This window comes from Trichechus manatus, unplaced genomic scaffold (genome assembly GCF_000243295.1).
Source record: "Trichechus manatus latirostris isolate Lorelei unplaced genomic scaffold, TriManLat1.0 scaffold00143, whole genome shotgun sequence".
Classification (NCBI taxonomy): domain Eukaryota; kingdom Metazoa; phylum Chordata; class Mammalia; order Sirenia; family Trichechidae; genus Trichechus; species Trichechus manatus.
This window is the reverse complement of record NW_004444079.1, coordinates 4,516,563-4,530,933: the sequence shown is the minus strand read 5'-3', so window position 1 is coordinate 4,530,933 and position 14,371 is coordinate 4,516,563. Positions and strand designations below refer to the sequence as shown.

The 14,371-nt window shown below is 48.5% G+C and overlaps 2 protein-coding genes across 2 annotated transcripts in view; one reads left to right on the top strand and one right to left on the bottom strand.

Annotated features, from left to right (window-relative positions):
* The first annotated feature begins 287 nt into the window (after positions 1 to 287).
* TAGLN (transgelin) lies at positions 288 to 5,503 on the top strand. Its single transcript, XM_004385682.2, has 5 exons — positions 288 to 340; positions 3,625 to 3,815; positions 3,919 to 4,096; positions 4,405 to 4,507; positions 4,873 to 5,503. Exons 2-5 carry the CDS (start codon positions 3,636 to 3,638, stop codon positions 5,015 to 5,017), a joined length of 606 nt encoding a protein of 201 aa, XP_004385739.1. The 5' UTR covers positions 288 to 340; positions 3,625 to 3,635; the 3' UTR covers positions 5,018 to 5,503.
* Positions 5,504 to 6,162: 659 nt separating this feature from the next.
* PCSK7 (proprotein convertase subtilisin/kexin type 7) overlaps positions 6,163 to 14,371 on the bottom strand; it is a 28,580-nt gene continuing 20,371 nt past the window's right edge. Inside the window, exons 13-17 of the mRNA XM_004385681.2 lie at positions 9,410 to 9,566; positions 8,764 to 8,858; positions 7,879 to 7,972; positions 7,480 to 7,597; positions 6,163 to 7,189 (exon numbers count right to left, since the gene is read on the bottom strand). Coding sequence (XP_004385738.1) covers positions 6,818 to 7,189; positions 7,480 to 7,597; positions 7,879 to 7,972; positions 8,764 to 8,858; positions 9,410 to 9,566 — 836 coding nt within the window. The 3' untranslated portion in view covers positions 6,163 to 6,817. The remainder of the gene's footprint in view (positions 7,190 to 7,479; positions 7,598 to 7,878; positions 7,973 to 8,763; positions 8,859 to 9,409; positions 9,567 to 14,371) is intronic.

The following is a 14,371-nucleotide window of genomic DNA, read 5'->3' as shown; positions in this document are numbered from 1 at the left end:
AAGGCTTTTCCCGGCCGGCTCCCCGTGGGCAGCGCAGCCCCGCCCCACCAGCTCCATCTCCAAAGCACGCAGAGAATGTCTAGGCAGCCCCCGGCAGACTGCTACAACTTGGTGTCTTTCCCCAAATATGGAGCCTGTGTGGAGTCACTAGGGGGGCTGGGGGTGGGGAAGGGGCCGGTTTCCTCCAGCAGGGAGGGGGCCAAGGGGCAAGGCGGCGGGGGAGGCTGACATCACCGCAGCACCAGCCCTTTAAACCCCTCACCCAGCCAGCGCCCTGTCCTGTCTGTCCAAGCCCCAGACACAGAGACTACACTCCTTCCTGTGAGCCCGAGGAACCCCTGTAAGTGCATTGGTCCGGGGTCGGAGCAGAGTTGGGCCGGGGCTTGACAGTAGCGTGGGTGAATTGCAGACAGGGCTCTGGGAGTCCCCTGTCGGGGAGACCACCCCTCTCACTCAGCATGCATGGAGTTGTCTGATTCCTGATCTTCAGGAAGCGGGGAGATGGTCTTAGCTTGATGTGGGATGGATGGGATGGGATGGGTCCCCCCGTCTCTCTCAGACAGGGCTGCCCTGGGTTTACTGAAATGCCTAGGATGTGGCTGGTGAGAGGAATTGATGGTGGAAACCTGGGAGCTGGGGTGAGAGGGAGGCTCCTCACCATCAGCCACAGTCACACCCACAGGGCCTGTTGTCTGTTGTCCATCTAGGAGGGTGCCCATGGAGGTGAGTAGTGTGTGAGTACACTAGTGCTGCAGAGCCTTGTCCCCAGGGGAGCTCCCAGGGCCTGAGGGGCATGGACACGCCCCGGGGGAGCCACTGAGGCAATGTGAAGGGCCACACAAATCTTGTGTTCTGAAACAGATTGTGGTGGCAGGATGCTGGGACATGTGAGAGCTGTTCTTCTAGGCACATCGTTCCTTCTGTAGTCTGACAGTGAGAAGTCACCACCGTTATAGGCAGAGAGGTGGTGGGTGGGCACTGCCAAGGAGGAGATTTGGAATGATGGGCTGGGCTGCTCAGACATGGCTGGGGGGCCTGGGATCCTAGGCCCTTTGCAAAGAGTCTTGGTGGTTCCCCTCAGTGATTCTCCTCTTCCCAACAGCTCAAAGGTGGGGGCTGGGGTCCTCAGAGGACCTTCAGGGATTTCTTTCAGACCCTTCATCAGGAGGGAGAAGAGGAAGAATGGTGGTGTCTGGTTGTGTGTGTGTTTGCCCTCTTCCCTTGCCCTGCCCCAAATCCAAATATGCCTCTCTATCTTGAGGTTGCCACTCTGTGTACTCGTCACCATAAGACTTGTCACCTTGAATTGTACTGTCTGTTCTGAATCTCCTGAGACTGAAAGGTGGGGGTGGGGAGACACCCTCTCCTTCCAGCCTGTTCTTCACGTGCCCACACATGGTCTGGGGTAGGGAAGGCAGATGTGAGGATAGGTGGGTGGGGAAATGCAGCAGGGCAGGGGCTAGGAGGTGATGGCCACCTCCACCACACGAGGCAGCTGCCTAGCATGGTGCAAAGGCTGAGGTGGGAGCCAGGATGAAGGACTGGCTGAAATCACTGGGTCCCCACTGACTCCTAGACTTTGACCACAGGTTTTTGCCCAGGAGTTCTTTGTGGTTGGGAAGTGGGGGTGGGATGTAAAGCGGGAGTGACGTGGAGGTGTGTGGGAGTTGAGAGAAGGGACTTGGTCTGCAGCGGACTGGAGAGGTGAACAGTGAGAGCTGAGCACTCTGCCTTTTTGGTTCTCTGGCATGACTGGCTGGGAGTGGGAAGGTAGGGCTGGTAAGTCCACCTCACCTCAGTGCTCAGAGAACCATATCCTCAGACGTGATCCATTTTGCAAATAAAGAAACAGACTCAGGGAGAAGTGACTTGCCCAATGGCTCTTCTGAATCCCTGTCCAGAGTTCTTTCTCCCAAACATTGTGGTGTCCTCAGGGAATGGTTTTGAAAAGGGGGTGGAGGCTGGAGTGGGAGGTGCACTTACCATTTTCAACCCTCAGTCAAGGGCTGGCTTCCTCCTAGGTCACAATCAGTACACAGGCTCTGGAGGGCAAAGGACTGATTGTTTTAGGGGCCAGGCATTACGTTAGGCATTATGTTAGACACTTCACAGACATTATCTCATTTTTAAAAAAATATATTAATTTATTACTACCACCATGGGTTCAAACATAGCAATGCTTATGAGGATGGTGCAGGACTGGGCAATGTTTGATTCAGTTGTACATAGGGTCGCCATGAGTCAGAACCGATTTCCACAGCACCTAACAACAATTTATTACTTTATTCCTTTTTCTTCTTTGTACTGTGACCTCCATTATGGCTGAATTCTTACAGTTCACTAATTTACTCTTTAATGTGTCTATTTTGCCATTTGGTTTATCTATTGGACTTTTAATTTTTATTTTTTTAATATAATTTTATTTATTTTGTTGTTGAGAATATACACAGCAAAACATACCTCCTTTGGAGGTCTCTTCAGACAAACACCAGGCAAAAGGAAGACCACGCCAGGGGGGATCCCTGTGACCAGATCAGATACCTCTTGACCAGCCATGCCCATGTGTGCCCAGCGGCCTACCTGCCTGGCCCTGCAGCTCTCCATTTGCAGGGCTTTCCTGAACAGTGCCAGCCCCAGGCCCTCAGGGTGGCAGCTGCTGTTGGTCTGGGAGGGGCTCCCCAGCTCTAGCTGACAGATTCTTGGCTCTGGGATATCCCTGGGGGACTCTGGCTGCTTAGTTACTCAAGCTGCTACCGTGGTGAGAACCCAAGAACATGAGGGAAAGTCAGCAGGAATACCAGCTCCCTCTCTCATTCTGGTTCCTCTTAGGAAATACAGCTTCTTTGCCAAGAGCTCTTGGACTTTGGTGGCTTTCTAGAACTTGCCCAGGGTGGGTACATTTGAGCCCCTTCAGCTGTAGGCCAGAGGCTGAGCTGACCTGGCAAAGAGGCGCAGTTTTGGTGTTTCAACTTCTGGGCTAGGGGATAAAGTTGGGACAGAAGGAAGAGTTGGAGGTAACTTTGTTCCTTGAGGCAGAGGCAGTAAATCACCTCACACCTAGCTGGACAAAGACATCTGCTGCCTTTATTTTGGGGGACAATGTGGCCTGCTCAGGAAGGCCTCTTCTGTGCCTCTGTGTCCAATCTTGGCCAAAAAAAAGAATTCTCTAGACCAGAGGCTGGCAAACTATGGCCCATGGGCCAAATCCAACTTGTCACCTATTTTTGTAAATACAGTTTTATTAGAACTAAGCCACCTTCATTTGTCTATGTACTGTCTATATAGACACTTTCACACTGCAACAGAAGAGACCATGTGATCTGTAAAGCCTAAACTATTTACTGTCTGGTTCTTTACAGAAAACATTTACTGATCCCTGCTCTAGACCTACAAAGATCTGGTATCCTGTTTCCCAAGTTCAGAGAGGCCCCCTGGACTAAGGGGATGAGCCTGACCCACACGGCAGTGCTATGAAAACAAAATTAGGAAGTGAGGGCAGACAGATAGATGCTGACGATGGTTGGGCACCCCACACAGAGCTGGAGGGCTGCCTGGCACCACAAGTGAAAGAGAGCTGTTCCCTGATCCTCTGACCTCTCCCTTCTCTGCCCCATCCTACTTTAGTTTTCCCCAGCATGGCCAACAAAGGTCCCTCCTACGGCATGAGCCGTGAAGTGCAATCCAAAATTGAGAAGAAGTATGATGAGGAGCTGGAGGAGCGGCTGGTGGAGTGGATCATAATGCAGTGTGGCTCTGATGTGGGTCGCCCAGACCGTGGGCGCCTGGGCTTCCAGGTCTGGCTGAAGAATGGCGTGGTAAGTGGCACTCTGGGAAGGAGGGCTCAGTTGTGCCATCCTGCCAGAGTCCTGGGGGCAGGCACACTGCACTGAGTGCCAAGCTGTGTCTTATGCCTGGCAGATTCTGAGCAAGCTGGTAAACAGCCTCTATCCTGATGGCTCCAAGCCAGTGAAGGTGCCTGAGAACCCACCCTCCATGGTCTTCAAGCAGATGGAACAGGTGGCTCAGTTCCTGAAGGCAGCTGAGGACTATGGGGTCATCAAGACTGACATGTTCCAGACTGTTGATCTCTTTGAAGGTACAAGGAAGAAAACGGGCTGCGGGGGAGAGGGAGACAGGTGGACAGGAGGCTGAAGCAGGGAGAGGGAATGATCAAAACATGCCATAATGAGGAGTCTATGAGTCTGAGCATAACAGGAATGGGATATGCCAAGAGAATACCACAGCACACTCACAAGGCCATAGTATAGGTCCTACTGAAGCCTCCTTTGAGTCTGGACTTTTGCTCCTGGTTTGGCCATTTTTGGTGAGAGATGGGGGCAGGTCCTGGCTGGGAGTCTTGTTTACAGAGTCCTGAAGTTCATCCTGCCTTCTTTCTTCTCACAGGCAAAGACATGGCTGCAGTGCAAAGGACCCTTGTGGCTTTGGGCAGCTTGGCAGTGACCAAGAATGATGGGCACTACCGTGGAGATCCCAACTGGTTTATGAAGTATGTGGAGCCCCAGGGATTCCCTGCACTCCAGGCTTGGAGCTCTGCATTGGGGTGGCAGATAGCTTGGACTAACTAGTTTGTGGGAATGATATGGGGAAGCAGATAACCAGGGAAGTAAGAAGCAAGGGACTAGGATGGGGGGTGGGGGGTGGAGGGGTCCCTAATACTTCTTGTTTCCTTCTTTTCTACCTTCCTATGCTTAACCAGTCTGCTTAGCCTATGGGCAAGCTAGATTGAGGAGAAAAGAGAAGTGATAAAACAGGAAGGGAATAGGATTGGGATAGGAACTAATAGAGGAATCAGAAAGCAGGTAGAAAACAGGAGGTCCTGGCAAGTCTTTATCCTGGTTCTTCCTCTTCTAGGAAAGCCCAGGAGCATAAGAGGGAATTCACAGAGAGCCAACTGCAGGAGGGCAAGCATGTCATTGGTCTACAGATGGGCAGCAACAGAGGGGCCTCCCAGGCTGGCATGACGGGCTACGGACGACCTCGGCAGATCATCAGTTAGAGGGTGGAGGGCCAGCCCTGACTCCTGCCCTTCCCCAGCTCATTGGCAGCAGTCATCCCGCCTAGCCTGCCTCACCCACACCTGTGTAGTTCCTGCAGCTTTGGCCAAGCTTTGAGGCTCTGTCACTGAGCAAAGGTGACTGCACATGGGCAGCTCTCCCCCACCCCTCAGCCTCAGCCCAACTCCTTACCCCATAGCACAACTGCCCTGGCCAGCCCCTCTCCCAGAGCCCTCCCCCCTACCCCCACCTACCATCTACCACCACCTCTACCATCTCTCCCCATCCTGGGCTAAGCAGGGGGGACATGGGCTTGGGGTAGCCTGGGTGTGGGCCAAGTCCACAGTCCTCCTTGGCAGCAAATCTCCATTAAAGGAGACCCAGCCCAACCTCCCCCTCCTCATTTTTTTGCTGGAATATTTTTAGGGTCAAAATTCAAAAAGGAAAAAAAAAAATACATCAATCTTTTCTCAGGCCTGGCTGGCAGAGTTTGATTTGCACCACCCACTTCCATCAGGGTTCCAGGAAATCAGAGCAGGGAACATGCAGGCTCCTTGGGTTTCTGCATGTTCCTGTCATTCTCTAAAGGCCCCTTTGCATTCCGGGAGTCCAGGAGGTCAAAATCTTTCAAAGGAACTGGCCACTGGAAGAGGAGAATGAATTTTGGGGACAGAAGGGAAAGAGGAGCAAGTTGGCAACTTGCATTAGATTTGAGGCAGAGGAGAGACGATGGAGAACAGACAGAGTGATTTGGAAGGTTTTTATTTTGGAAAAGCTGTGCAGAAAAAAATTCAATAAAATGTTGCTGTGAAAAGAGAAAACCGAATCTAAAGCATTAAAAATATTCAAATTAACCAACTAGCTCAGAAGAGGGGAGGAGGCCAAGAATGGGAGGAAGAGTCACAGTCTGTCAGGTAGACAGCTGGCCTCCGGGGGGAAGGCCATTTCCCTGAGCACTTTGCAGAGGAAGACAGGGTGGTCGCAGGGCTGGAGTGGCAGTGGCTTCCAAGGCTGTCCTCTAAACCACACACATCTGACACGAGCTCCGCAATCCTGCCATGGACTTCCCTGATGATGCAGACCAGGCTCAGGGAGCCCTGTTCATCCCAAGCTTTGCCAGGAGCATCGTACCAGTCCTTCATAAGCAGGGGAGGAGAGGGATCATGGAGGCAGCTGCTTTCAGGGCAAGAATGCTGGGCTGAGGACTAATTGCCATACCAACATGTCCAAGGTCCGAGTCTTACACAGGAAGATGAGGGAGAGATGGGACAAGTCAGTTGTTTCTGGGCCTTAGGTCATTAAAAGGACAGGCATGTCCAGGGGCTCTTCCCAGCCTCCACCCCTGAGCCCTTTTTCCAAGGGACCTCAATACTGTTTCTATAAAGATGCTCTTCTGGCCATGACAGGCACCTTCTCACCCAGGCATGAGTGGAGGTCCCCATGACCCACACCACTGGCTTGCCCCCAAGAAATGAGGAAGGAGGCCTGCCCACCTGGGGCCAATCCCTTGTCCAAGACCTTCACAACAAAAGCTTCTTCTGTTCAGCTGGAGGAAGATCTGTGGCTCTCGCTCGACTGTTCCCTGGCACGGTTCTCTGCCACGTGTACCTTGAGAAGGCCCTCACCCTCTCTGAGCAGAGTTAGAGGATACTCTTTAGGCCTCAGGATTCCAGATGGGAGCATCAGGACTGCTTTATCCCCAGAGTTCCCGGTTAGGTCTGGGAACTGGGAGCACTTTCCAAGCTTCCCCAGTTTGGGGGAGGAAGAGCCTATCCCACTGTTGAGTCTGTCAGTCCCTGAGGTCAGCACATCTGCTCCTCATCCTTCCCCTGCAACAGGTCTGGGGAAAGGTGCTGATGAGGGGAGTCTAGGGCACTCCTGATGTGCTGGGACAGACTCCAGTTCGCTTGATCCAGCAGGTCTGGGGTAAGGGGACCAGAGGCGGTGGGAGGGCCCCCACTCTCAGTCTCCACCTCGTCTGGATCCTTGTTGGCACAAAGTGGCACTGATTCAAGCTCTGTCCCCTCCTCCCTGGCTTTTCGGCTCTGTTGGGGCCAGTGGCAGGGTCCACTCCTACAAACTGGGTCAGAGGCCACATTCCTGTGGCTCAAGTATACCTCCAGCATGTAGTAAACTGTCCAGAAGGTGGTGAAACAGCCTATCAGCACCAGGGTCTGGAGGGAATTGAAACACTTAATTAGGGACTCTTTCCCAAAGCCCCAAGGCTTTCTTAGCCCAGAACAATGAACTCAGAAAGTCTTTCTCCTTCAGGGGGCTCCCTTACCCCTCCTCCCAAGGATGCCTTCTGAGTTAGTTAGTAGAGTAGGAACAATGCCATGAAAGCACCGTTGGGACCCAGATCTTCCCAACCCCTCATTCCCCAAGTCACCTTGAGTAACACACCAAGGGCTAAATCCCCCAGGCCATTCCCACCTGCATGTAGCTTTAGTCTTGGCCCTAGTACCTTGAGAGTGTTAGGGGTGATGGTGTAACCATCCTCCTCAGGAATTTTCAGTCCAGGTGGGCAGGGCAGAGAGAAGCCATCATGCAGGTATTTTCCACTCATGGCACTTTCTAACAGCCTACGGAGAAGAAAAGGGGAGACAAAGGCACCCTACTGAACGCAGTTCCTGTACTGTCTGTCCTCACCCATTCTCCCACCCGACAGCCGAAGAGAGGGAAACCCCACTGGGAGAAAGGGAGGCGCACACTCTGGGTTCCCTCTGGGTTCTACCTACTGGCTTAAGTCTGCAGCTGGGAAGCACAGCTGGGGTTCAGAGGGAATAGGGTGTCCTAGGGGCCTCTTTCTTCCTGCCACCCCCTCATAAGTTGCCTTCCCTCTGACACATGCAGCTATACCTACCTCTGTCTGTCCCTGATGTCTACTGCACTCCACACAGAGCCATATAGGGTCAGCTGCCACCGCCAGAGGATGCCGGCCTGGAGTGGCTCGTCTCCTAGGGCAGCAAACAGGGCCGTCCCTGAGCCATGCCCCTCTGTTGACCATGCCAAACAGCAGAGGACCTGCCCACCCCACCATCCACACCAAGCGACTCAGACCACATAGTCTGCTGTAGCATTTGTCTGTGTCCCACTGACCCCAGAGTGCTGCGGAGGCACCTCAGGGGTGCCCTGGGGACTGAGAGGGGGAGGTTGAAAGGTGGTGCTCCTAGTCCCTGAGTAGAGAAATTTTGCTTTCATCTCTTTCACATTTTTTAGTTTTAGCTGGGATTTTGCTTGGGGGCTGAGGGTGGGGGGGGGGAAAGTCTTACTAAATCAAAGAAATTTTGAAAACTATCCATCTAGTGAATACCTAACGTGCCTGGAAGTTAGGACACTGAGGTTCAATTTTTAGTTTCTTCACTGCTCTACCGTGTGACTTCACACAAGTCACTCCAAACCTCCAGCCTCAGTTCTTCCAAAAAATGGTGAAAATGAGTCCTGCCCTTACCTGCCTACCATGAGCTGGCTGAAGGATGACTACATGTGAAAGACCTTGAAATGTAGTTTCAACAAGGAATTTTTGTTGCTATCCTGAGGGAAAATGGATCAGTCGCTTCACCAAGGAATATGAGAGGTGGTACAAATGAACAGCTGTAGATATATATGCCCATTTTTTGGACAGGGCATACTTCTTGGCATCTACCCTATGTATTCCACATGGGAACTGGGACCATTTCTCTGGGGACTCCAAGATCCAGACTGACAGATGGCAATCACGAAAGGCAGGGCCCTGGTGGAGGCTCACCTACGTCCCTGATAATGAGTCTGTAAGTTCCTTTTGCCCTTTCCCCCCAGCATCGCACAGTGGAGAAGGTCCAATCGTTGAAGCCATTGGGATCCCTGGGAAAAGAACAAAGTAGAAAACTTGGTAGGCATGGTGAAGGCAAATGATCCTTTCTCCAGGAAACATTATTTTCTTACTGTAATAGCCATGGAAATGCAGCTGTTGTTGCCTGAGCTACAGCTATTTGGGAATGTGCCATGAGGGGTCCTCAAGTGTTGTCCCCTTGGCCCTCGGGTCTCATGGAAGGAGAGACTTGTGTCAATGTGGTGTAGTGGAAAAGCAAAAGTGGAGCAAGCATAAGCTTTGGAGTCAGAAAGATCTAGGTTTATATTTACTTCTCAGGTGCTTAATAGCTCTATGACTTATCTCCTCAGTTTCCTCATTTGTAAAAGGAGGTTACCAAGTCTACTCTTCAGGGCTCTTATAAGGATTAGAGAAAACAGGTAAAGTGCAGTGCCTCACACAGAGGAAGCACTCTGCTTAAAGCACTCCACAGATGGCTTCCAGCTGCCAAGGACAGCCAGTGACACAACAGCTTAGGACACTGTCAATTTCCAATTTTCTCATATCTTTTCCTTGAAAAGGCTCTGGTTGCAGGTACACTTACGAGTCCATGCTGCGGGGGGCGCCGATAAGGGACATCATGCCACTGGGGCAAAATAGTTTCAGTTCCAAGCTGCCGCGTCGTGGGTGAGTGATGGAGACTGTCACTGCCACGTGCTCCAGGGTCTTCAGCCCTGACATATCCAGGTCCGTCCTGCTGACTGTGGGAAGTCAGGCTGGGCAGTTGGGAAATCAGCCCCATAAACACTCATGCCCTCACTTCATCCCAACATACACAAAGGCACACACTCAAAGACACCATCATTGGAGCCACATACAAATATCTATGTCTTTGAGGCACACACTTAAAGGCACCATCACTGGAGCCACATACAACCCTAGGTATTCCACATGGAAACTAGGACCTAGTGTCAGTAAATGGAATGCAGATGCTCTCAAGGAGTTTGCAATATAGTTGGTAAGACAACACATATCCAAGACACAATGTAAGACCCAAACGGAGCAACTCTAATCATTCATTCATCCAAAAAATAATTTACTGAGTACCTACTACATTTCAGGCACTGCACTAGGAATAGAAAGAAAAGTTGGACATGGTCCCTGCCTTCTACCTGCAAGTGGAAAATGATATGGTATGAAGCATACATAATTGATAAGGAAACAAAGATAAGTCAGAAGGGTTCAGGCATATCGCAGTGAGTCATGCTCTGAAGAAGGAAATGAATACAGACTGGCAGAAAGGATTGGCAGAGGGTATTCCAGAGGGGGAAAATGGCATGTACAAAGGCAAAGGTGGAAATGAACAAGTCTCATATTGAAGACAATACAACATTAATTTTTTTAAAAAACTACTGTAGTGGATATCTCAAGGAAATTATGCTGAACGAAAAAAGCCAATCTCAAAAAGATGACATACTGCACTATTCCATTTATGTAACATTCATGAAATAACCGTAGAGATGGAGAACAGATGGGTGGTTGCCAGGGGTTAGGAGTTGGGGAAGGGGATGTGTGTGGCCACAAAGGGGTAACATGAGGGAGTCTTGTGATGATGGGAGAGTTCTGCATCTTGATTGTGCTGCTGGTGGTTATGCAAGGCTACCTGTGTAATAAAATTGCACACAGCTACACACGCACACACACACAAATAAGTACATGTATAACGTGAAATCTGAATAAGCTCTATGGATTACACCAATGTCAACTTATCAGTTTTGACATTGTACTATGTTGTGGAAGACACTAACACTGGGACTTCTTCCCTGTACTAACACATGACTTCCCTGTACATTTCTTTGCAACTTCCTGTGAATGTATAATTATTTCAGAATAAAAAGTTAAAAAAAAAAAGAAAAACTACTGAAGTGGAAGACTCATTTGGGGACTATTAAGAGATTAGGTTCTAATGCTAAATAATTCTTACTAAAGTACCTTTCCTTCCATTATCTCATTCCAACAGTCAAGACAGAGAGTAACATCTTCATTTTACCAATGAAGAAGCTGAGAGAGGTACAGGAGGTGAGGAGTAGGGGACCTAGGATGGGAGGAGCTTTAAAATACTTATTTAAAATAAGCAACTGAGAGCTATTATAGATTACTGAGCAAGCATTGAGTTAAAAAAAAAAAAGTGCTGAACGAAGGTTACTTCTAATAGACGTGGGCAGGATGAATCAGAGTGAGGAAGAAACTAGTGACAGGAAGACCAGCCAAAATGCTACTGCCTTATTCTAGGGGTGAGGAAACCTGAGCATGGATAACTAGGATTGAAGGAGAAAGAGGAAAGGAAAGGCTTTCTATTACACCACTTTCAGCTCCTCCTAGTCCCTGCCCCTACTGACCTCTGCTCAGTTTCTCTCTCACTGTGTTCACTGAAGAGTGTTCCTTCCCGTTATCCACAATGACACTCGTGTTCATGAGGACGATGTGTCCGATAACATAGCTTCGGATGTCTTTACCCCCCTACTCCAAAGACCTTTCTCTAGCCCATGGCAGCCACTCACATCCATGACCACACCCTAGACCTTGTCATCACCTGGACAGCTTTACCTCTGAATGGTTCAGTAACATTCACGGTGGTTTTTCTTACTACATAAATAATACAAACTAACTGAAGACAAGTAAGAAAAGTAGATGAGCAAGACGGAAACCAAAAAAGTATCCACGATTCCTGATCACATTTTGGCAAGTACCCTTCCATCCCTCTCTCTGGGTATGTACGTGTGCATGTATACGTTTTCTTTAATTTCATCTGTCCGCTCTTAAAACTCAAGGGCCCCCTTCTCTGATATCACCTTCTTGATTCCTTCATTTCCTTGCAAGCATCAAGCTCCTCTTTCCTAACTGGTTTAGATCCCACAGCTCATCTCTTCAACCACTCTCTTGTTTACACCCTCAAGCTTCCTTGCTTTCTTGCCCTTTCCCAGCAACTATCTGGCAAAAGTCCAACACTGGATCAGCCCAATTATCCATTTTCTTGGCTGGATCTTCTTGCTTACATCTTTCTTATTACTGATGAAAAACAAAAACAAATCAACCCATTCTCAACTCTTCACTTCCTTCCACCTGCCAGTGGAGCCATTCAGCCTAGGTTCAAATCCCAGCTCCGCCATTTACTAGCTGTGAGAAATTGGCTAAATCACTCAACCTCTCAGTGCCTTAGTTTCCTTATCTGTAAAATGGGGATAATAATAGAACCTATAAGGTTGACGGGAGGATTAGTTAATATATGTAAAGTACTTCGAAGTACCTAATAAATATTAGGGCTACCTAAGCATTAGATATTCTTTTCCTTTACTGTTAGATTTCTAGAGAAAAGCTGTATATAATCACTGTCACTACTTCTTACCCTCCCATTCATCCTTAACGTTTTTTTTCTATTAAAGTAACATAGTATAGATAGCTGTAAAAGCAAATTAGTTTTGGAGCACTTATAATGGAAGAGAGCAATTCCCTAACTCACTCCTTATCACCATTGAGACCCACTCCCTAGAGGCAAACACGTTTTATTGCTTTTAGCTGTTTCCTTCTGGGATCTCCCTCCATGTTGCTAAATAATCAGCATATACTGCTGGTTTGTCAATTTCAGACATTATTTATTGACTTTCAGTTATGGCAGATGAGGATTTGTCACTTCCACCACTCCCACTCCTTCTCCCCAACTTGTTCTCTCCTCCATCTTCTCAAACTAATTGCACAACTCTTGGTTAGGTCAATATTTTGGGTTTACCTTATATTGGCCTTATAAATATATGCAATTTATCCCTGTAGTGTGCAGTACTTATATTTCCTTTCCTGTACAATTTGTTGTTTTCTCCCCTGGAGTTAATAATTGCCTTGCTTTGGTTTACTTAACTTTCATGTCCCTATCACAAGTTCTTCCCAAACTATACCAAAGAATGACATAGCCTTCCTTAATACTATTTTTCAAATGAACAAACAACTCAATGCCATCTTCCCCTGGCAATTCAAGCTCTGGAACCCTTTGTCCCACTGCTATGTGGGCGGCACTGCTGCTGAGCTGGGACCTTCCTTCACCGCTCACCAGGGCATGTGTGCACACACTCTCTCTCTCTCCCTCCTTTACTCTTCTTTCTTCTTTTTTTCTGTCTTCCTTCCTTTCCCTTCTCTTCCTTTCCTTTTCTTGGTTTACCCTTCATTGCAGAGGAGCAAATCTTCTAGTAGTTTCCAGATAAAGGGCACATGAGAAATATCTTGCATTTCTAAAAACATCCTTATTCTACTTTCACATTTGATTGTTAAGGTGGGTATGGGTTTATTGATTGGTAAGAGTTTTCCTCAGAATTTTGAAAATTTTTGGAGCCATTTTTTTCAAAATGGCTGTTGAGTCCTAGTATTTTCAGGAGGCAGTTGGAAGCTCTAACTGTAGGTTGGAATAGAGCTTTTCAACTGGTGGCCTTCCCTACAGTTAACTGGACTAGGGACCTGGTTGTTTCGTTGGAGGAATTCCACTAATCATAGCTCTAAGTCTTTTCATAAGGAGTCATTCCATTTCTCCAAAGAGGAATCTTCTAATCTCCTGCCTTGGGAAATAAGCCTGGCTGCCAGTGCCCCGGTCTGGGTGGCTGGCTTAGTGGGGAGGTCTCCTTTTCTCAGTAGAGTGCCTGTCTCCCACTTTCTGCTGTCTGAGGTCCCTGACTCTGGATAATAAGCTTCCCATCTCCTGTCAGGATAAGGAAGGGGTCATCACCTGGCTGCTGAAGACGGCAGAACCAAAACCCACCAAACTCATTGCCGTCAAGTCGGTTGACTCTTAGCGACCCTATAGGGCAGAGTAGAACTGTGGCTGGTGGATCTGAACTGCTGATCTTTGGGTTAGCAGCCACAGCTCTTAACCATTGTGTCACCAGGGCTCCTGGAAGCCTAACTTTAAATTAACCCCTATTTTTAGTCTCATACTTCATCTCTGCCTTCTGAGATACATGGGGCCTCCAAGTCCTGAGCCTTTTTGGATTCTGTGGCATGAATGGGCTTGTTTCTTAGTATCCCCCTTTCAGGTATTTGGTATTCAGTTTTCTCTGTTCGTTTTCCATTTTCCAAAAATTTGATCTGTCTCATTCTCTTTGTCTTTTTTTATTCCTTTATTCTTATTTTGGCACGGTTTTAGGAAAGAGTAGAATAAAAAGCATATGTTCAATTTGTCATGTTTAACCAGAAATCTCCTGTCCCCCATTATTCAACCAACTACCATCTAGCTTTTGCCCCTATAAATACATTGAAACTACTCTTCTTGAGATCACTGATGGCCTCTTTGTAAAACCCGGTTATGCTCTTCATCCTTGTCTTACTTGCCTTCTCTCATGGAAACTGTCCTTAATTCCTGTGATACCATTCTCCTGACTTTTCTCCCAACTCGCAGGCAATCCCTTCTCTGTTTTCTTTAGAGGCTCCTTTCCACTGTCAGCCCCTTTAATGTCAAGCTTTGTCCTCAGCTCTCTTTTTTCCTCTGTCTATCTAGTATTCCTGGTGATCTCATTCTCTCTCAGAC

What these genes read in the sequence shown, in the direction of transcription:
- TAGLN (XM_004385682.2), top strand. Translation starts at nt 3,636, where the DNA reads ATGGCCAACAAAGGTCCCTCCTACGGCATGAGCCGTGAAGTGCAATCC. An exon ending in TCTGGCTGAAGAATGGCGTG is followed by an intron (nt 3,816 to 3,918) that starts GTAAGTGGCACT and finishes TATGCCTGGCAG; the next exon opens with ATTCTGAGCAAGCTGGTAAA. An exon ending in GATCCCAACTGGTTTATGAA is followed by an intron (nt 4,508 to 4,872) that starts GTATGTGGAGCC and finishes TTCCTCTTCTAG; the next exon opens with GAAAGCCCAGGAGCATAAGA.